The sequence below is a fragment of the Haliaeetus albicilla genome, chromosome 1 (assembly GCF_947461875.1).
Source record: "Haliaeetus albicilla chromosome 1, bHalAlb1.1, whole genome shotgun sequence".
NCBI lineage: Eukaryota > Metazoa > Chordata > Aves > Accipitriformes > Accipitridae > Haliaeetus > Haliaeetus albicilla.
Window position 1 is genome coordinate 56,360,549 of NC_091483.1, and position 16,321 is coordinate 56,376,869.

General features: G+C 41.4%; 1 protein-coding gene across 5 annotated transcripts in view; it reads right to left on the bottom strand.

Annotated features, from left to right (window-relative positions):
• ATP10D (ATPase phospholipid transporting 10D (putative)) overlaps positions 1-16,096 on the bottom strand; it is a 59,398-nt gene extending 43,302 nt beyond the window's left edge. For 4 of the 5 annotated variants that reach the window (XM_069790738.1, XM_069790733.1, XM_069790739.1 and 1 more), the window contains exons 1-3: positions 15,987-16,096; positions 3,379-3,684; positions 2,400-2,594 (exon numbers count right to left, since the gene is read on the bottom strand). In XM_069790738.1, coding sequence (XP_069646839.1) covers positions 2,400-2,594; positions 3,379-3,644 — 461 coding nt within the window. In that variant the 5' untranslated portion in view covers positions 3,645-3,684; positions 15,987-16,096. Of the gene's footprint in view, positions 1-2,399; positions 2,595-3,378; positions 3,685-15,986 lie in introns of those variants that run through there. The other variant, XM_069790740.1, reaches the window with a different exon arrangement.
• Between the last annotated feature and the right edge of the window lie 225 nt (positions 16,097-16,321).

The window sequence follows — 16,321 nt, forward strand, 5'->3', positions numbered from 1 at the left end:
GACTGGCACATTTTGTCATGGACAACAGAGCACAGTGAAACTAGTTTCTGTTACGAACACTGTATAAATGCAAACCTCACAAGAGTTCCTGAAAATGCTTCATGCATATTATCTTCAGATACAAACAGGTGGCCTACCAGCTTTCAAGCATGACAACTATTGCTTTGTTACTTTGAGATACCAAGAAAAGCCATTATATCAGGCAGTTGTCTCAGTAGCCAAGTAGGCATCAATATCTGACGTGTAAGTAAAATTATACAGACGGCATGCACAACTTCTCCAGATGAACAAATGCACAGTAAGAAAATAACTGGAAATTGTATTCAACATTAGCTAGTTCTTCATCATGTTTACAATTGATACGACTGTGCTTGATTAAATGCATGTACTGGAAGAATCATTACAATTTCTAAGGGATTCTTGTTAAACCAGAAATTACAAATCCTAATGTGAGATTAATGGAAGTTTAAGATAAATCAGCTCACACGTAGTGAACAATCATTTTTGTACCAGTAAGACTTGATTCTCCTGAACCATGCCTTCAAGCTTATTTTTAAAATCAGATTACACTATGTAAAATAATTCATGATAAAGAAACTTAGGAGGAAAAAAAAGGTACAAAACCTAAATACTTATAGGTACAAAAAAGAATTCTTACACATGACTAATATGGCCACTGATTGTTACACGTTTTTGGTGACAGGGAAGGAATCAAGCCAGAAAAGAAAACAAGTTCAGAAATTAATGCTGCTTCATTGACATTGGTATGAGATTGCAAGTAAAACAGAGTTTTCAGGAATATGGGTACTGAATGCTTCAGCTTTCTGGCAATGAATTCTTTCAGGGTACATGACAATTTATAGCAGAAATAACCCTGCTTCTCCCTTAAGCCTTCTCTGCAGACATGAAAAAGAAAGAAAAGGTTTATCTTCCCTAATAGCCCAATTACTTACTTGTTTCAAGCTCAAATTTTTATAGGTTCAATACAAAGTTTCTGGGAAAGCTGCTATATATATTCATGTTTGCAGAACAAAAAGCTGTTTGTTTTTCCTTTGATGATACAAAATGATAGTCCAGACTTTTTCTATGGTTATGAGCTAGCTCTTAAAATACCAATATAGAATGGTAAATGCCAGAAAGCTGGAGATTACATCTTCTGAGTAATATCACAATATATTTAATGGTTATGTAGTACCAGATTGCCAACCTGCTGCACGGGCTAATTAAGGTCATGTCTACAGTACAGAGTTTAGGGTTTGGCATAACCAGCTAGCATATTAAGATTTTAGAAATGTTTATTTTCGGTGTATTGCCTTCACTAGGAAAAGGTGTGCCTTTAATGGAAAGAGGGAGCTTTAAATGTGGTTTGGCATTACAGCAACTACCGTATGTTACTGCTCAGACCTTATCGAATTTGTTAAGGTGTCTAACTGCCAATCAATCCTCTCCTACAAGTGCTAGTTATGATGGCTACTACAACACATGAAAAGTGACATTTTTCAAAACACTTGTTTCCCTGCATGACCACAGAGCATGCAAGAAAGAAAAAGGGTTCACAATACTTCCTTTATCTTTGTATTTTACAGGCTTTGAATGAGTGTCAGAAGATCCTTTTGTGACAGGTAAAAAAAAAAAATTATGTGGGCAGCACTGCTATGCACTAAAAGAAGTTTTTTGCCAGTTAATTTAGAATATGATCAGTTTGCCTTCCTGTCTTCTTATTATCCATGCATAATAACTGCCTGTCAGCAAACCTCTCACCACTAGCACGCTCCACTCCAGACCTGCACCTACACACAGTCTGCAATACTGCAGTCCTGCACTGTAGTGGAACAGATGCTAACATTTGTACCAAACTATGATGCACTCAAACAGAAAATGATCTCATTCTGTTTGGGGAAATGTTATTACATTATGAGTACATCCTGATACCATTAGTGAGCTGTACCAATATTGTTGTAAATTAGCAACCCCTGAATTTCCATGATGCTTACAGTGATTTTAGAAGAAATAAAAATACACCTTTCAAAATAAATGCTAGGTATGACAATGCTCAACTAGTCAAACTACCTTGGTTAATACAGTACAAACTCATGCATGAACACTCTTGCCTCAACCAAAGAATAATTTTTTTTCAGCAAATTTTATACTAATTTGATATACATTTAGCAAAACTGGTGAGCAAGACTCACCTGGACTAGTCCCTGAGCAGCCTGATCTAATTAGACTTGCTTTGAGCAGGGGGTTGGACTAGATGACCTCCAGAGGCCCCTTCCAACTTAAATTATTTTATGATCTCTAGGTATCCAGAAAGTAAACCAAAAGATTTATCAACAACTTTTTCACATATACTCATAATCAAATAATAACAATAAACCAGAAAGACTGTTCTGTCTTACCTGCTATATACTTTGGTTAGTAAGTTGTTTATCTGTTTATCCATTTTGTACTTTGAGTAATCTTCCAGACCATCTTTCACTGCAATAATTGTCAGAACCACTACTAGAGGTAGCATTGTAATTTCTTTTTGGAAGGCTTCCACCAGAGGAACCCAATTGAGGACAACTAGAAATAGGAAATACAAATTGGCAACTCTGAAACAAAGAGAAAACATAGGAGTTAGCTGTGCTAGCAGACAGTCATCCTTCTTCCCCCACTCCATGCTATACAGACACTTAAGTTAGCAGTAATTTATCTTTTCTTCACCCCCAACTGCAATTTAAAAACTAAGTATCCAGAACTCTGTTTTCACTCTCCAGTCAATAGATTATTTAGCTGCACAGTTGCTTAATATGCATGATCAGAAGATGCAGAAACCAAGAGTTTTCCTGTATTTTCAAAACTGTCCTCCAGGCATATGTCTTCTAGTGAGGCTTTGGTGAACTTGCACTTTCTCAAATTGCCGGGTCTTTTAAACTTAATTTTATCATCTCCTGGGTGAGATGACGTTTTTAAAAGGGACCCATCCTACAACCTTCCCTGCGTAACTTTACAAATCAGCAGTCCTCCAAGCAGAAGGAGGATTAAAAAAATTGGCAACAGAGGAAGAAATGAGGGAAGAGGAGAAGTACATTTGCAGGAAATTAGATTAAAATCCTACTGCAGATTGCTGCATGGCAGTGCTCCACGAGTAAGGAATATTTCAGTAATCCGAAGAACAGAGTTAGTGTAAATTACATAATTACTATGGATAAAAGGATAGCCCTATGCTGATGATACTCAAGAGACTATGGCCAAATAACAGAGATCTTTTCAAAAGTGACAGGCAGGTCAAGAGGAAGAATAATTTTTTAATACCCATCTATATGGTTATACACACATTTAAATAAAAGGATTCCACTTCAGAAGAGTTACCACAATCAAAAAGGAGTTAATTACCTGTGAAATTGTTCAAATAAATTCCGTGGTAAAAAATTCAATAAAGTATACTTAGTAGTCCGTATTTGGTTGTTCATGTACAGTTTTGATACTTTTTCATACTCTTCCTTAAAATGTCCCAAACAGGGTATCACTATCCTATGTTTGCCAGTAGTTTTTGATGACTGATAGCACTTGTTACTTGAATTGCTGCTGCTACCTTCTCTGCCCTCTGTAGATATCAGTCGCTGCCAACGGTATCGGGCCCAGCGGATGGGATCTGCCATTGCACCCAAAACGCTTTATAATCCAAGGAGCGTTCTCTATCTAGAAACACGTTAAAACACAACAAGTTAAATAATAATTCCGTAAAGGCTTTTCAACTAAAAAGTCACAGTTACAGTTTTGAATAAGCCTAGGAAAAAAGTCACTTCCATGTTTTGATTTAAAAAAGCCCAACAGAAAGTAATAGTTATCTTTATTATGAGTTATGTGAGGTCTGGAACCCCTGCTTCAAAGGTTGAATTTACCAGAATTTCATCTACCCTTTCAGGATCCTAGAGTTTGATTACTCTGTTTAAAATGCACAGTATTTTTGTAATGGCACCTTTTGTGGTTTAATCCCAGCCAGCAACTAAGCACCACACAGCTGCTCACTCACTCCTCCCAGCTCCCAGTGGGATGGGGAAGAGAAGTAAAACTCATGGGTTGAAATAAGAATGGTTTAATAACTAAAGTAAAAGAAAATACAACAACAACAGGAATATAACAAAAAAAGAGAGATAAATAAAACCCAAGAAAATACAAGTGATGCACAACGCAATTGCTCATCACCCACTGACCAATGCCCGAGCAGCGATCTGCCCCTTCTGGCCAATGCCCCCCAGTTTATATACTGAGCATGATGTTCTATGGTAGGGAATATCCCTTTGGCTAGTTCAGGTCAGCTGTCCTGGCCATGCTCCCTCCCAGCTTATTGTACACCTGCTTGCTGGCAGAGCATGGGAAACTAAAAAATCCTTAACTTAGGATAAGCACTACTTCACAACAACTAAAACATCCGTGTGTAATCAGCATTATTCTCACACTAAATCCAAACCACGCTGTACCAGCTACTACGAAGAAAACTCTATCCCAGCTTAAACCAGGACAGCACGTCATGTAAGCAGCCCACCCACCAGTTTCGCATGCTGCAGCATGGTGAAAAAATCAGACAAGCTGTTAATTCTGAAGAGAACAGCATTTTGAAAGGAATCCTTATCTCAGACACTGCAGTCCTTGCTCATGGTTCACAAGCTTTATTAAACTCAGGAATCAAAAATATAGTAATAGGCATCTGAGTGGCATCTTGACAACACCAAACTATGTGGTGTGGTCGACACACTGGAGGGAAGGGATGCCATCCAGAGGGACCTTGACAGGCTTGAGAGGTGGGCCCCTGCAAACCTCATGAAGTTCAACAAGGCCAAGTGCAAAGTCCTGCACATGGGTCAGGGCAATCCCAAGCACAAATACAGGCTGGGTGATGAGTGGATTGAGACCAGCCCTGAGAAGAAGGACTTGGGGGTGTTGGTTGATGAGAAGCTCAACATGACCCAGCAATGTGCATTCACAGCCCAGAAAGCCAACCATATCCTGGGCTGCATCAAAAGAAGTATGAGCAGCAGGTCAAGGGAGGCAATTCTCCCCCTCTCCACTCTCATGATACCCCACCTGGAGTAATGCATCCAGCTCTGGGGCCCCCAACATAAGAAGGACATGGACCTGTTGGAGCAAGTCCAGAGGAGGGCCACGAAGATGATGAGAGGGCTGGAGCACCTCTCCTATGAAGACAGGCTGAGAGAGTTGGGGTTGTTCAGCCTGGAGAAGAGAAGGCTCTGGGAAGACCTTATAGCAGCCTTCCAGTACCTAAAGGGGGCCTACAAGAAAGATAGAGAGGGACTTTTTACAAGGGCATGTAGATATGGGACATGAGGTAATGCCTTTAAACTGGAAGAGGGTAAATTTAGATTAGATGTAAGGAAGAAAATCTTCACTGTGAGGGTGGTGAGGCACTGGCACAGGTTGCCCAGAGAGGTTGTGGATGTCCCATCCCTGAAGTGTTCAAGGTCAGGCTGGATGGGGCTTTGAGCAACCTGGTCTAATGGAAGGTGTCTCTGCCCATGGCAGGGGGGTTGGAACTAGATGACCTTTAAGGTTCCTTCCAACCCAAACTATTCTATGATTCTATGGGTACAGCCTTAGACACAAAGTGAGAAATGGCCAGTGAAAGGCACTAAGTTGCTATCATGAACAAAAGAACTCTTCCTATTGAATTAGAAATAGGTTTGAGAATTTTTACCAGCTGGTAGAGGATGAATAAACTTCATGCCAACTCTTCTCCTCTATTCACCTTAGCTAAGCTGTAGCAATCTACCCAGGAATTTGTTTTCCTAAAGAAAGCCAAAGTTCATACAGATAGGTGATACTTTATCAAACCACCCAATGCAGTCAGAAAAGGATTTTTACGCACAAACCATGCTTTAATAGAAGCTCAAAACTTCTGGTTTTTACAGTGAGTTTTTTTTACAATTTACGAATTTTTTTTACAATTAATAGTTGCTACATTTCTTGTACTACTTCTTCCATAGAACAGCTCATCTTATATTTTTTTATAACTTGTGTGAGCCCCAAATCATCAGTACAGCTACTTCTTGCTGCAGATTACTTTCCTTCCATCTGTCTTACTACCTGCATGAATAATAGCAAAATTTTTTACTAAATCCTCTTCCTAAATTCCACACAAAAGCTGCCTCTAAAACTTGCTGGGTCTTTCTAAATGAAATTTCTTTACTACAGCAGTCACCAAACTAATCCTGATTTTGGCTTCAATCAACTTAGACTTATATTCATGTGGTATCTTTTTCTCCGCCATTGACAAAAATGCCACTCTGTGCTGCTCAGATTCCTCCAAAATGTTGTTGTAAAAAGTTATTTTCCAAACTATCAATTTGACACCATTGTATCTTCTCTTACATATCTTCCTTGATTTTTCCTTTCTTCTATTACAATTGCAGAAGTCTCGCAACATGGGCACAGTGTCCTCAGCAGGTCACCCAGCAATGAGGTAGTATTAATATATGTACCTCAACCCATTCTGTTCTTAAAAAGAAGATTCTGCAAACTTCCTAAAAAGCCTGGTCCACTATGTCACTACCGTTTAGCTAGAAAGCTTTCCCCTAATGTCTAAGTGGTGTCTTACTCTCATCAAATTAAGATGGTACATTTTTGTCCTATCATCACTAGATGTGGATAGTTATTGACTGTTACAATCTTAATGTCTTGGAAGACTGTTACCACGAATGTGAAACTCATATTCCTATTTAGAAACCATGACCTGCATGTGAAGGGAGAAGAGGAACAAGGAGGGAGAAACAAACCTCTGTATAGCATCTCCTCTCAGCATGCCCCAGCAGTTCCCACACAAATTACTGTTCTCCCAAGGCCCTTCTGTAGTGCTTCCCCAGGCAACGTAAGCGACCAGTCTGAGAAAAAGAGACTTTCCTTTTTTCTCAGTGCTAAACCTTGTGCTCCCCGTAACCATCAGACTACCAAAGGCATGCAACCGCTGCACAGGAAGGCAGCTATGTCCAGAACTTCTCAGAGAAACACAAAGGAGGTTGTGAAGATTTTACAAAATATATGGCATCCTCTTATTTTCACAGCATGTGGCATCTTCACAGCCCTGCTCCCTCTAATCCTACTGCCTGGGGGACAGTCCCCAGAAGGACCTCCCTCTGCATAGAGGCTATTACCCTATTTTAGTCAGGGTCAGTCTTTCCTCTGCAGATAGAAACTGACATCTAGGAGCAGCTACTTTACAACAACGAACTACTTTTAAGGTATGGCTACCATATAGTCAGACATACGAATATTGATCTATACACTTGTGAAAGAGATGCTTCAATCCATTTGCACTGAGTCTGAGAACAAGTCTAAAGCTTGGAAGGTAGCCAGGTCTTAAAAAATATTTAGGGACTGCAGAACATGCTGCTAGTGGAGTCCATACTTGGCTATGCAGATCTCTTCAACACACCTAGAGCTCCTAAAAACAAATGGAACACCGACACATCTACATGAGTCAGGACTGAAGCAAAGAACAGAGTATTGAAAATTAAAGAATCTGAAAAGCTGACTGGCTGAAAAGAGGTACTTTCTTCTTTTGCAATCACAAATTTTGGCAGTTCAGCTCTTAAAAAAACCCCAAACTTCTAGATTTTGAACAGCATCCTTAAGGCTTGGCCATTTTGAGGAAACAAAACGTCCTTAACTGCCTCTGCTGTGACAAATCAGTAATTTCACAAACAGATCTTAGGTGATGAGTGGCCTTTTTAAAGGAATGTTTGCTTTAAATAACAACGTGCTGGATTATCAGGGAGAGTTTTAACATGATTTCTTTTTTGTCCTGTTAAATTTATCAGTCTCTTTCAAGCCTCCATCTTTAGCATGAATCATACAGGGTGTGTATATTAACCATACTTCTGCTTGAAACGATAGTTCTTTGCCCAAGTGCAGTAATCTGACTTATCTCTACATACTGTTATTATGTGCAACATCCTTGTAGAAAACTTAAGTAAGTAAACACCACAAAATTTCTCAAGATGCCATATGAGCCAGGTATGTGAGAGCAAGTTAGATTTGTAGAGAAAATCATATTTGTTTTCATAAGACCAAACAAACATCTGATACTGGTGACTTCTGTGACCAGAAGCAGCAGCAAAAGTAAAGAAACTATTTCTCAAAGCAAACTCCCACAGCTAATGTGAATGCAAAGGCTTTAAATGACAGATCCTGTTCACTCAGTGAAAATTATACAGGCAAAATAACTTACACAGCTAAATGAACTTTAAAAGCTTAAGGATTACATTATCAGTAACATGCAAATGAAGATGGGAAGAGAGAGTTGAGAATCAGGAAAAACAAAAGGGAAAACCTGACAAATTTCAAAACCTCCTAAATTCTAACTCTTTTTGGTTTTCATAACGTATTACCTTTTGTAGTATTTGATACCTGGTGACCGCTCTTTAAAAATAAAATAAAATTAAAAAAAAAAAGGTGGGAAGAGTACTGTACATTTTAATGTGACAGCATGTTAAGACAGAATTCCTCACCACTGGATCTGGAGCCAAATGTTTAAACTGCATACACAGTGTTGCTGAAGAGCAGTCACCCCCTACCGCATACACACCCCTGACTCCTGACACAGCTCCAAAACCTCTGCCCCACCCTTCCTCATGCTCCTTCAGAGTAGCAGAGCTTAAAAAGGAACAGGAAACATCAGATTCAGTTGTGTGCACTGCATATTTCTGCCAGTATCCCCAGCATTTTACTGTAACAACTTTTAAGAAAACTCTGAAGAAGATTGTATGGACAAGAAACAACTAACACAAAACCACCACAACTGCACTACATTGGAAACACTGTATGAGAAGCAACAAGTAATCTCCTGTGGTCAAAAAGGTGAATCAGACAATTAACCAGCATCTTGGGAAAAAAGTATCTGGATCTCATGCTTTGCCACAACGCCCTCTGACTCACCTAGGATTTGACTGAGCTATTCGCAAATTATTTTTTTTTAAATCATTTGCATTTCCATTGTAAAGTAGGATTCATGAGGTTTCAAACTTCAGAAATCTCTTCTGCATTTGTTTTCCTCTTTTGAGTATTTTTCTTCTTCCTCATTACATTTGGATCATAAAATAATGAGCACCTTTCCTTTGGTTAGCTAGAAGGTCAAAAGGAGATTCATCAACTTCATGTTAGATATTGTAAAGGATGAAGTTGCCCAAGATCAAATAAAAGCTGTTTTAAACAATTTTTCTACGAAATCCTTTCTCCTAAAACATTATTTGACCCTCTTGTCACGTCATTTTTCACAGTGAATTCTTGAGTTCTCCAGCTAACGTGAATTCAAAGCAGTAATACAAAACTGCCGATGTTTCTTTAAACACTGGCAAAAGACCCAGAAGATGAGTTACTTTGAAGCAGGATTTTAAAAGGTTTACTTTTAAAAAATAAGTTTATGTTTTAAAAATCCAAGAATAGTGTTCGCATATTTGAAAACTGGAAGCCTAAATGATTATATTCTAAGTTCTGAGGACAGCGTCACACAAGCTAGACTGTTCTCATTTTCATGCTATGCACTCAGATGAACACTACTTGATCTTGCTAAATGGCAATAGCTGATATAGAGATAATCCAGCTATGTCTTACATGCAAAAAGGCAAGTTTTTGTAGCAAGCTCATTAATGTCACATGATCATGATGAAATGTGGAAGGGAATTGTCTGACACTGGACATATTTGCTTTCTCTCCACCTCAGTTCCCTCATGTACCCTGATTCTTCCCTCTTCTTATGAAGCACTCTGAGAAATGGAAAACTGGAAGGACTAGATACGGTTAATGTGTAATAGCTGGTTGTCAAATCTTTGTAAAAGCAAGGCACAGCAGTGTCATTTTTACCACAGGACAGATCGACACTATACACTGTGCATGTTTGACCATCCTATACCACAATAAAAAAGCCTTTAATAACTCTTTGCTAGTGGTAATGCTGAGAAAACCCCTATTTTTAAATGGTCCATACCCTGAAACAAGGACCTTTCATCATAAAGCCCAGTATAAGCATTCTCTTGTATGTATATTTCATGCGTAAAAGTTGTTTTCATTTCCCATAACTTGCCATTCATTGTCTCTCTTAAACTCTGTCAGCTTCCAGTTCTGTGGAGTATCACCTTCACATCCGCATGCAAGTTTTTGCCCCTAGCTTTCCTGTGGGGAGATGGAGCTGCAACTAAAAATTCCTTAGTTCCAGTTATATTATTTGGTAGCCTTTGGCAAATCACTTGGCAATCACCAACCTCTCCCATACCAGAGTCTGCAAAACAGATGTGTACATAATTCAGCCAATGTTTATACTGCTCGGGAACCGCACCTGACTATTATGCTGTGGTCATTTGCTCACTCAGCATGTGAAGTGCCCTACCATTCACCCCGGCTTCTCTTGACCACTTCCTCCCTTCTGACAACATGCTTCTCTTTTGCTGTGATCTCCAAATAGTTAGTCCTTGTTTTGCTTTCAGAAAATTCTTTGTTAAATACACTTGGTAAATGACATATTTCACAAGAATGTTCCTCAGACCTTTGGCACACGCATGTGTATGGTGCGTGTTTCTACCCTGTTCCTGTTCAGGCACAATCTTTCGACACAATGTGCAGTAGGCCTTCTGTGTCATCTGGGGCTGTTTCCCGTAGCAAATAATAAATTGATTCTTGGCAAATGGAAACGCAATCAAAATTGCATTCTCTTACCTGCAAAATGTCTACAGCACCTAAAAGGGAAGCAAGTCAGACAATGCATCTCTCCAGCAACACCCCTTTTCTTAACTCCCTACCTGAATATTTCAGGATGTTCTGCAGGTCTGAGGTTCTGGGGTGACCAGGGAAGATATAAAAATGTTAACCCAGATGGAGGTCACACTACACAAAGCTATGGAAGAATGGATCATCCCTCATCCACACAAAGTCCCACTTAAACCTCCTAGCAAGTGTTACTGCACAGGCTCACTAGCACTTGCGTCACTACATTAGAAGTGGAGTACGCTGTCAGAACTATACAGGCTAAATGTTAAAAACGCCTCCTAGTAATTTTTGAAAACTCGGAAGCTATTAGACAACAGCGAAGCTTAAGGGAACCATAGCCTAAAGATTAATTTACACTCTGAAGAACAAATACTTCTTTTCTCCTAAGGTTTGCTACTTTCTCTGTAACACGCAATTTCACAAGTTTGTAACATGTCTTTGCAAGCCAATATGAAATCTGCAGAGACACCCTAATATGCTAAATAGATCTGGATAAGAGACTTGTGCTGTCAATTTATGGGAGAAACAGCCCAAAACCTGCAGGAATCAAAACTTCAGTTCTAAGAAAAAAATGTGATTATTTGCAACCACATATTCTGATTTATATTCATAAAGGGGATGCTAAGAACTCTTGGATTAAGAGTGGAAAGCAGATGTTACTATGGAAAGTGAAATGCTATGGCAATATTTTGCCATGCACTCCTACCTACAAAGTCTGATTTAGCAGAGGCAACACTGAAAACCTGCAAGCCTTGGAATGCCTGCCTTATCTTGGAAAGGAAATTTCTTGGTTGTGAGAACTTTAAGCCAGCCATTGGCAGCTCTTCACAACTGAAAAACAATCAGCAGGATGCATTAAAACCCAAGAAGTGCCAAGGCCCTCACACAAGGTCAACTGCAAGATAATTTGGTATTAAACCATACATGCAGTAGTACTGATTAATGTGCTATAGTGTGGGAGCAGCACATAAAAGCAGAAAATCTCCTCCATCTTGGGTAGTTATTTAGGATGCCAATCAGATCTTGTACCTGCAGACACAACTGAACCATACGCTACCAAATTTTAGGTTTAAAACTCAGATGAATCATGTATTTCTGTTACAGGTAAACAGTTTCAAAATAAAACTGAAGACTGCTGGAGAGCTATGACTTGTGCAAATGTTTTACATCCTCTTCTCCATTAATCAGAAAAGTTCTGCTTTATGCCCTGTTCTCATGTGCCACATCAGCCTCTCAAAACTGTAAAACAAAACCTTCCAGGTTAAGTCTTACTCTTTTATGACCATCTTTCTCACAAGTATATCTTTAGCTCATGGTCATGCATCATTTAATCACTGCAGATGCTTTGATATGCGTGAAATTCACATTAATTTCACAGTAACACTAAGGTGTGGGGCATGTTAAAAAATTTATACTGGTGTCCCTATGATGCAAAAGGATGTGATTTTTTTATAGTCAGTGTACGCTCCCTACAGTTACTGTTACAGTAAACAGTTTTAAAGGAATGGATCCATACTGGCAGTATTCCTGGTTTTTAAGTATAATGATTTCTTTAAAGGGACAAAACTCTGTTGTGTCGACAAGGTCTAGGTTACTCAACTGAAATTTATACTGAAAGTACCTGTTACAGCAAGAAACTGTACTTGAGTTCCCAAGATCCTAAGTTAGGCCTCTGACTAGTCCTATTCTTCTCATTTTCTAAGACACCTACATTATCAGCTCTTCAAGAGTTCCACAAACTCCCAAGGCACCCAAGAGGCTTTCAGGTTTAATGCTCTAGGGTTCTTCAAAGGATCTGGGAAAGGAGGTTATACATATGGTTACAAAAAGAGCACAACTACAAATAAAAAAAAAAAATCCTTCACAGCTCACTTAAAATCAAATCTAGTATATTCATTTAATCTTAAAGACTTCTCTGCCAACACTGGAAGCCAGAAATGTCGATGCTATACATGTGGGCATAACCTGAGCTACTAAATATCTAGATAACTAACAGCAGTCAAGCCACAAAAGTGCAGATTTCCATGAAGGTCTTCAAGTACTGTGCAGACTTAGATGGCTCATGTCCAGGCCTGTAGCAGTGCAGCTTCACTGGTTTTTAGCCAAACAGATTAAAGCTACCTTAAGCATATAGCAATCATACCTACCAAAAGTATATCTTAAATATGAACAATTTATATACAGCCTTCTGATTTTTAAGAAGCTAAAACAACAGCTACAACAGATGTGAGATACCTGCATATTTCAAAGCGACAACAATGCTACAGCTGACAGCACTTTAATTGTCAATGCTGTTGTACTGATTCACTGTATTTGTGCTGTAGCTTCAGCACAGCTCCTACTTTCTACCAGTAAAGTAGAAAGTTCCTCACGTGCACTCCAGCTGCAAATGACAGTGCTGCTTTAGAACATAAACTGCGCATCACTTTTTTTTTTCCTTGGCATTTTAAGATTTTCAGTGGCAGATCCCTTCAGAGAGGCAGTTCTGAGGGTCAGACTGAAACTGCACAGGCGTCTAGTTTTCTTTTCAGCCCTGTGAAATCCTTTATGAGACTTCTATTTATTTTAGTATTGCTGCTTCTGTCCTTGCCTTTCTTACTTATCTCCACACTCATTATCTTTTTACTCCTCTTCCAGTACTGTTTATTATATTCAGGTCTAAAATTAGGCTCAGATCTTGCAGGCTTCACTTAATATTTCATGACACTGATTTCAACTATTAGCTGTCCAACACAGGAATTGTGCCTCGTTCCTATGCTTGGAACACATAAACATATTTTCATTTCATTAACGTGAAAGCAGAAATTATGCTAGTATTTATAGCCATTTTAAGCAGCATATCAGTATATATTGATGGCTTCTGGCTTTATATGGACAAGACAGAGCTTTTAAAACTCATTACAGAAACCACAATTAGGTGTGATACAGGTGGTCATCAGCCACAACACTGTTCAACAGAATTCAAGACAGCAGTGAACATAGTTTTCCAACACTGTAGTGAATTTTTGACAAAACCGACTCTTCTATAACCTCAGGAATACAATCAGATATTCCTCACGGAGCAATAAAACCTGTCTACTGCTTGGGGATATTTTGACAAGAATAACCTGTGAATCCACTTTAACTGCTAGGGAGTTTCTGCAACACTACAAGACATGCCTCTTGAGAGGATATGTCAGGCCTGAAAGACAGAAGTGTCCTACAGTAATTCAGGGCTCAACTACAAATGTGTATCTTTAAAAGTTGTATTATTAAAAATGAAACAAAAAGATATAGGAGCCTAGAAAAAAAATGCAGGGGTTTAAGAATGCTCAAATTCTGACCCTAGTAACCTCAAAACTATTTAAGACACTAAAGAATCAGTGCTGTGAGTAGCTGAACCGATTCAAAAGCTAACACTGAAAGGACTTGTTCTTGCTTCTCCTACCTCCTGCTCCTGGCTTTGTCCCCTCCTTCATAATCGATCTGGTACTTACTGAACCTGGTTCGACTCACTGATCTGCAAGACTTTTTACTAACTCAAAGACAATAACATTATTGGATTTCCCAATCTGGTTTACAGCTGTGAAAGCATTCTTGTTGGCACAGGGAGATGGGACAGCAATGTCAGATTAGACTGTCTTTGAGTACTTATGTAGGGCACTCGGTCCTGATTTTGGTCTAGTTTTCATTAGAAATATATATCAGCTGTGGCTACTGCCTTTGAAATCCAGATCATCCACGCTAGTGGCAATTAACAAAAGAATGTGATCCTTGTCTGTCAGTCCTAGCTTTTGCTCCTGTAAATATTAACTGTCCACAGACTAACTGTAAAGACTCAGTCTAAAATGATGGCTTCGGACCAGCTTTTAGGGCATGCAAAGGAGTTAAGAGAATTAAATTCCACTCTGATCTTGGGGAAATCACTTAGTGCCTCTCTCCTGCAATCCATCACTTATGAAAACAGGGGTGATGACAATTCTGTTATCTCTTGGTGATGATATTAAGACAAATATGTTTTTAAATAAGGGGTTTCCCAATACTATGGTCATTGGTGAGACATGAGTATATTTTAAGTATTATTTTAGTATGAAAATAACAGTAGTTTTTATATTAAAAGTACTTTTTTCTTCAGTAGCTGTACTTCTGACCGAACAATAATTTCCTTTTAGGAACTTTGATTTTTCTTTCCCATCCTTGTGAACATGTTTTCACTCCTAAGCCCAGTACCTATTACTGTGGCCTAATCCTGTACCTGCCCCTGTGCACTATGCACCCCTCTGTACTTCCCTGAAGGTTCAGGGATTTCCTTGTGACTTCTGTGGACCTAACTCTACTTACTTGCCGTAAAACTGTAAAGTACGTAAAAGCTTACACCCCTTCCCTCAGTCACCACCCTGAACTATCACGGTCTTAACTACCTTTTCTTTCCGGTCTCCTTCCAGAGCAGCTCAGCCGATGAGATTAACACACGCACGGGTGGCCTCGTGGCCCAGGGGACGTTTAAAAACAAAACAGCACAAACCGCCCTTTCCCACCGCACACGACGGCCGCGGCACCACCCAGCTTCAGCCGCCGCCGGGTTTTGCAGGGGGGACCTTTCGGTCCCCGCAGCACCTTCCCGGACCAGACCCCGTGACGCCCTCAAAACGTCACCCGCGGTTAGGAAGAGGGGACCTGCCTCCACCTCCGAGTCCGACCGGGAGCTGAAAACGGACAGGTCGCTGGTGGCGGCCCTGCCTTTTCACGCCGAGAACCGACGGCTTCACGTCCCCCTCGGCCTGAGGGGCGGCACCTGCCCGGCGGAACCCCCCAGGCCGCGGCAGGACTGAGGCACCCCGCGCGGCGGCTGGAGGGCGGTATTCCCCCCCACACACACCCCTCGGCGCGGCAGCCTCGCCTCGCCTCGCCTCCGCCCCAGGCGGCGGGGGGCACCCGGGGGCCGGCGGCTGCCCGCGGAGCCGAGGCCGGCTACGAGGCCCGAAGGCCGGCAGCCGCAGGCAGCCCCGTTTTCCTGCCGGCTCGCGTGTCCCCACGGCCGTACGGCGACGCGGGTGGCTCCGCCACAGCCTCCTCGCGAACTGGCGCGGGCTCCCCCACGACCGCTGCTTCCACGTTTCCCTCCCGTCAGGTCTCGGCCCAGGAGCCCGGCACCGGTGTCCTCCCACCCCACCAGCCGCGCACCCGGTCCCGCAGGCAGGCCGCCTACCTGCCTGCCTGACCCCCCCCGCCCGGCCCGGCGGGCTTACCGGTAGCACCACTCGCATCCCAGCGTAATGGCCGCGACCCCCCTCCACGCCCGCCGCTCTCGCTCCGTCTCGGCGGCCGCCCCGCCCCGCCTCGCCGGTGCTGCCCGGCCCCCCGCGGCTGCGCCGCGCCCCTCCGCCGCCCCGGCCCGCCTCCGCTTCCCTTCCCCGGTGGCCGTCGTCGCTCTCGGGTCTCCGCACCTCAGCCTGCCCTTACCGGCCTTTTGCTGCTCTTTTCTGCTCGCCTCTTTCCCGCTCTGGTCTTTCTCCCCTGGGGAGTGACTGAGGCGGGACCCGCCGGGCCGGACTGCGGCGGGCGACCCTTCCAAAAAGCGTCT